The 5442-nt window shown below is 37.1% G+C and overlaps 1 protein-coding gene across 1 annotated transcript; it reads left to right on the top strand.

The window, feature by feature from the left end:
* The first annotated feature begins 2356 nt into the window (after positions 1–2356).
* LOC113133173 (basic leucine zipper transcriptional factor ATF-like 3) lies at positions 2357–5442 on the top strand. The gene is made up of 4 exons (XM_026311789.1): positions 2357–2548; positions 2840–2944; positions 3971–4015; positions 4805–5442. The coding sequence occupies exons 1-4, from the start codon at positions 2474–2476 to the stop codon at positions 4946–4948; spliced, it is 369 nt and encodes a 122-aa protein (XP_026167574.1). The 5' UTR covers positions 2357–2473; the 3' UTR covers positions 4949–5442.

Genomic DNA, 5442 nt, shown 5'->3' on the forward strand with positions numbered 1-5442 from the left:
CCTTGTTTTTTTTTTAACTTGTAAAAACATATTAAACTATGAGTAACCTTGGTTTTAATTATGCTAGTGCAACAAAGTAATGGCAAATGAATCAAATTCACAGCATAACAAATATGTGGTTGTAGATGTGTCACTGTTGTGATTATTGAAACATTTAATGCCATTCCCTGCGATTTTCATGACATATCTCTCTCTCTATATATATATATATATATATACACACACACATATATATATATATAAAATATATATGTGTATATATATATTTTCTGTATATATATATATATATATATATATAGAAAAGGCCTGTTACTGTTTGAAGTGTTGTACACTCACTGCCATGTTACACCTGCAGTGTGCACTAGTCAGGTTCTTGCTTTCATTTGATCAGGAAGAGCTTCACTTCTCTTTAAGATGGACATTTGAAAGTTTACCCTCCCAAAACTGAAATACCTAAATGCATCACTACTTTTTGTTCATCTTGTGAGTTTCAGTGAGCCTTTGCTGCAGTTCACTTTTTTTTTTTTTTTAATTATTTTATACATAAGTCTGCATGCATTTTTCATCTTATATACATCAGTATAGATTTTCCTACATTGTGTCTATGTTGTAATTTCATCAATATTCTCTGAGGGCCAATTAAATGTTTTGAAGGGAATGAAACCTGACTAACCTGCAATAGTGTTGAAACTTTTAATTTGTATCTTAGCAGCAAACTTGCCAGCTTCACCAAACCAAACGTCACTAAACCTGATTTTGACAATTGTAGAAAGTGGATTCCTTTAAGATCAGGGATGGTGATACAAGCCACCTACATTACAAAGGTAGTGCATGAATTCTATGTCTTTATCTATAAATGTAGAATTTGCATATCTGAATGTGTAGTAATACATTTTGTTCTGTGCAGTCAATATGCACTGCAGAAATAAGATGAGGGCCTCTGTGAGAGCCTTACCATAAAATTGACTCATGTCAAAGACATGTTCAGCTGCAACAGCCAATCAGATGCTCCTCTGCCTCACATGGGTAAATCTATGAGGAACATGCAGCTAATCGAGAGAGCCACAGAGGAAGCATCAGCCACTGACTGCTACATGCCACTTGCCAAGAAACCACATCACCCAGTGAAAGAGGGCAAACCAGAATAATGCTTCCTAAAGCACAACCACAGAACAATGCAGATGGTGCAATGTAAGGGTCTACTACAGCACAGTTATAAATGATAAGACTATTTTTAAAATATTTTCTGTGTAGCGTGAAAATTTCATATCATATATATTTGAAGATGATAAATGGTGAGACATCACTATAATTCCCATAAACAAAGAACTGTTCTCCAGATTAAATTGCTGAATCACTTTATGGCCAAAAAAACACACACACACACACAAACACACACACGAGAGCACTGTTCTCCTGAAGAAAGCACAGTAAAAGTCTTAAATATTGAAATCACCTCAAACATGTTCTTCCTCCAGAGTGAAGCCATTAACACGGGACAGAAAACAACTTGGCACTGATCTGACAAAACATACACCAAACAGCTTGTTTGCTCTTATATTTGCTAACAGAAAAATATTATATATGAAATTTCATGAAGAGTAATTCCTGTACCAACATTCACAAAGCATTGCACTCTTGTGTGGTTAAAAAATTCTTAAACAGTGTCTTATCTTTAAGAACCGAAGCCATCACCCATGAATCTATAAAAAAAATTAAATTAAATTAAGGGAAAAAGTAAAATAAATTGAAATTCTTCAGAGTTAATCTGTATCTGGTGATATCCTAAAAGTGTAAGTGCTTTTCTCCTTGTTCCTATTCTGCCTCAGTTCATTCTGTGCAAAAATACATTTCAGTAGATTCTGTTTGCCCTTTCTTCCAGTTAAACTATTTTAGCAGTATTTTTTTTATCTGTTTAAAACATATCCCGATGGTTCATATTTGTCTGTTTTGGTCACTTGACTTATTGTCAACAGTTCCAAAGCCAACAATGTGCTAATTGTTTTGTGTTGACGGTTTGTGGCTCTCCGTTTGTTTGTTTGTGTATGTACAGGAGTACAAAGTTTGTTGGGGACTATTTTTAACTGTGGGTTAATACACACTTGACACTCTAGTAAGAAATTACAGCAGCAGGAAGGTGTACGGTGTGTGGTATTAATTCAAAATGAACTACAATGCTCTATATGCAATGATAATTCATGCAATAAGTCCACAAACATTCCGGTCAGCCATGTCCCCTGAGTCATATGACTTATGTGAACTGTTCTTGTTGCTTCTTCTAAAACGGCAGTGAAATTGCAAAGTGAAAAGAAACTGAAGTGAAACTCTGCAGCCTGTTTCTTGTGTGGTTATTTTAACTTCACTGGATTCAATGCCCAGTCCACTTATAACACTTTACATTTTCTGACAGAGCTGCTGTGCAGGATATAATTTTATTGTTTTTTATTTGCATGCTCGTTTTAAAGAATCTGTGATGTCAGACTGTGATTTCTCTGGCCAGTGTCATCAACAGAACAGCAAGAATATCCACTTGTGTGAAGGATATGAGGTAGGATCATGTTACTGTGCTTGTTTATATGATGCTTACTTATCAGAGGGAAATGCTTTTTTGCTCTGGTACAACCTGTTCATTATCCCACAGAGGGGTCAAAGTTCATGGCTGCAAACATGGGATTTGGAATGAATATCTTCTGATTATAGGACAATGTCACTATGGTCCCATTTACACTGAAAATCAAGCTGTTTTGTGCAATGGAAAATAGCAAACGTGGACAAGTCAGTTGGGTTGCAATGAAGAATAAATTTATTATAACCGTGTATGTTTGTGTGTACATGTCAGGGTTCAGAGGACGAGGGCAGGAAGCTGAAGAGGAGAGAGAAGAACAGAGTTGCAGCACAGAAGAGTCGGAAAAGACAGACACAGAGAGCTGATCTGCTGCATGAGGTGTGTGTGTCTGTGTGTTTGCACATTTGTGCTGTACGTTTTGAAACATAATGACCACACAAAACTTGCAGCATTCAATTCTAACCTTTTCAAATAAAATGAACATCATGATAGTTACAGAATTCATGGTTTCTCTAACATATTTTACACATATGAATGTGGACTATATTGGAAGCTGTCAGTCATCTTAGAATTGATTATAATCAAATATTTAACCCTCTATTGCATGTATTATGAAAGCAATGTCAAAAAAAATTGAAGCTCCCCCTCAATAAAATAGGGGAGAGTCAACTTGGATCTCTATGAGGATGAAAAAATGCTCTTCTCAGTTACATCCAGAAACTGAAGCATGAGTTGGCAGATACTGGTAGCCAGGACTTGTAACTCCCACTGACAGCAAGACGTCCTTGTAAAAAAACTGGACTTGATACAATTAGTAGTGGCAAAAGCCCAGGAAAGGAAGACCAAAAAAATCACAACTTCCTGACTACATTAAAGAAAAATAAAGAGGAACAACAGGGTGAGGCAGTCGGAGATAGATAAACCCAGACCCATCAGTCTTTAGTTTAAAGCACAAAATGGGAGAAAGTAAATGCACTCCTTCAGACCACAGGGAAATTGAAGAACACCCTAAGGGAAGAGCAGTAGCAGGGGGAAAGAACCAAGTGCTCCATCTGGAACCAGTTGGAAGAGCTCAAAAAAAAAGACATGATTCCAGAAAATCTTCTAATATCAAGGTCTAGAATTCGATGAGTTCTCGATGATACGTGGTCACATGGTATCATCATTGTCCTGCGACTAGTAGTCAAATTTTGATGTGTAAATTTCAGGACTATTCTTTTAAGGCTGTATAAGATAGGGAATGTATTAGGTTAGTGATGATTACAGACCCAGTATCACAGGTATGCCTACACTAAATATAAATAAAGAGAAACAGAAACTCAATAATAAAATATTCCCTCTAAACTATGTCATCATTCATAATTTCTGCCTTGTACTTTTTTCCCCTTCACTCCACTCTTCTAGGCCTGTGAGTTGCTGGAGCAGAGGAACAGAAAGCTGAGAAGAGAGGTATAGCATTCAGAAAATGCTCTGTATAGATCAGGGGTGTCGATCTCATTTTAGGCCAGGGGCCATATGGAGGAAAATCTATTCCCAAGTGGGTCGGACCTGTAAAATCATGGCATAATAACTTAAAAATAACGACAACTTCAGATTTGTTTTCTTTGTTTTACTTTAGTCCAAAATAGTACACATCACAAATAATGCTCTTATAAAAACACTACAAATTAGTTGAAAATTCTGAGGAAAAAATTGGTGCAATTTCAAGAACACAATGCCTCAGTGATTGGAACTTAAACTTCGTCTCATATCTATCTACTATCTACTCTATCTACAAAGGCATACAACTTTAAGTCACAGCCTATCTGGGATTGAACAAAATACTCTTCTAGGTATCGAATACCTCATTCAGAACAATAAGTATAGGCCTACTTGCTCAGCCCCGGTATAAACAGTTTGCTTGCTTAACATAATTGCTATTGCGAAACCCAGTGGAAACATTTAGAACAGCAGTTTCTTTCATTGAAAAACTGCAGCTAATTTAAACTTCAAATTATCTCGCGGGCCAGATTAAACCCGTTTGCGGGCCTGATCTTGACACCCCTGGTATAGATGCATTCACCGTTTATCATCACATGCTTCATGTGTTGGAACAATTATGAACTCCATTAGGGGCAAGGGCACTTTGTTCATTTCAGAAACCAGTGCAATTTAAAGTGGTTTGCACAAGACATAAATACACTGCAACACAGTGAAGAGTGAAACAGTGTTAGCTTCTGCTTGATGCTTTTTCTGCAGGTGGATTCTCTGTCTGAGGAGCAGCGTCGGCTGACCAACGCTCTGAGAGCCCATGAGCCCTTCTGTCCCATCATGCACTGCCTGTTTGCTTCTTCCACCTCATCCAGTCTGCAGCCTGACAACACAACAGCCCGTTGTGTGTGAGGCAAGGAATACTGTTTCTCAGCAATCTAACTGGTTGTTCAAAACTCATTGTTTAATGTGCCAGCAAACCTCTGGATGGCACTGTTCACCATGACCGGAGGTGAAGTGCAAATGTTCCTGATGAGTTCAGAAGAAGGCAATCAATTCTCGTGGAATCAGAATGAAAGAAGCCTTGGAAGAGTGGGGGAGGTATTTGTTTCTTTATATGCAGAACAAATCCATGTCTGGTTTCTACATGACCTTTCCTGTGTTGACTGGCACTAATGTATCACACTTTGTGTCCATTCTCACTGGTTCATGACTCTACATAAAACCATTATATGTGGGAAAATGATTAGGTTTTTGAGTCTGTTACTGAAGACCAGGTGGAACATTAACAATTATTTCCAGTTTTTCTTATTTCCTTTGATATTTTCCAGGTCAACACTGTAAACATTTGCTTTTATTTACTAATGGCAAAAATAAAAACAAATGACTATGTTAATCAAAAAATA

The sequence above is a fragment of the Mastacembelus armatus genome, chromosome 6 (genome assembly GCF_900324485.2).
Source record: "Mastacembelus armatus chromosome 6, fMasArm1.2, whole genome shotgun sequence".
Taxonomy (NCBI): domain Eukaryota; kingdom Metazoa; phylum Chordata; class Actinopteri; order Synbranchiformes; family Mastacembelidae; genus Mastacembelus; species Mastacembelus armatus.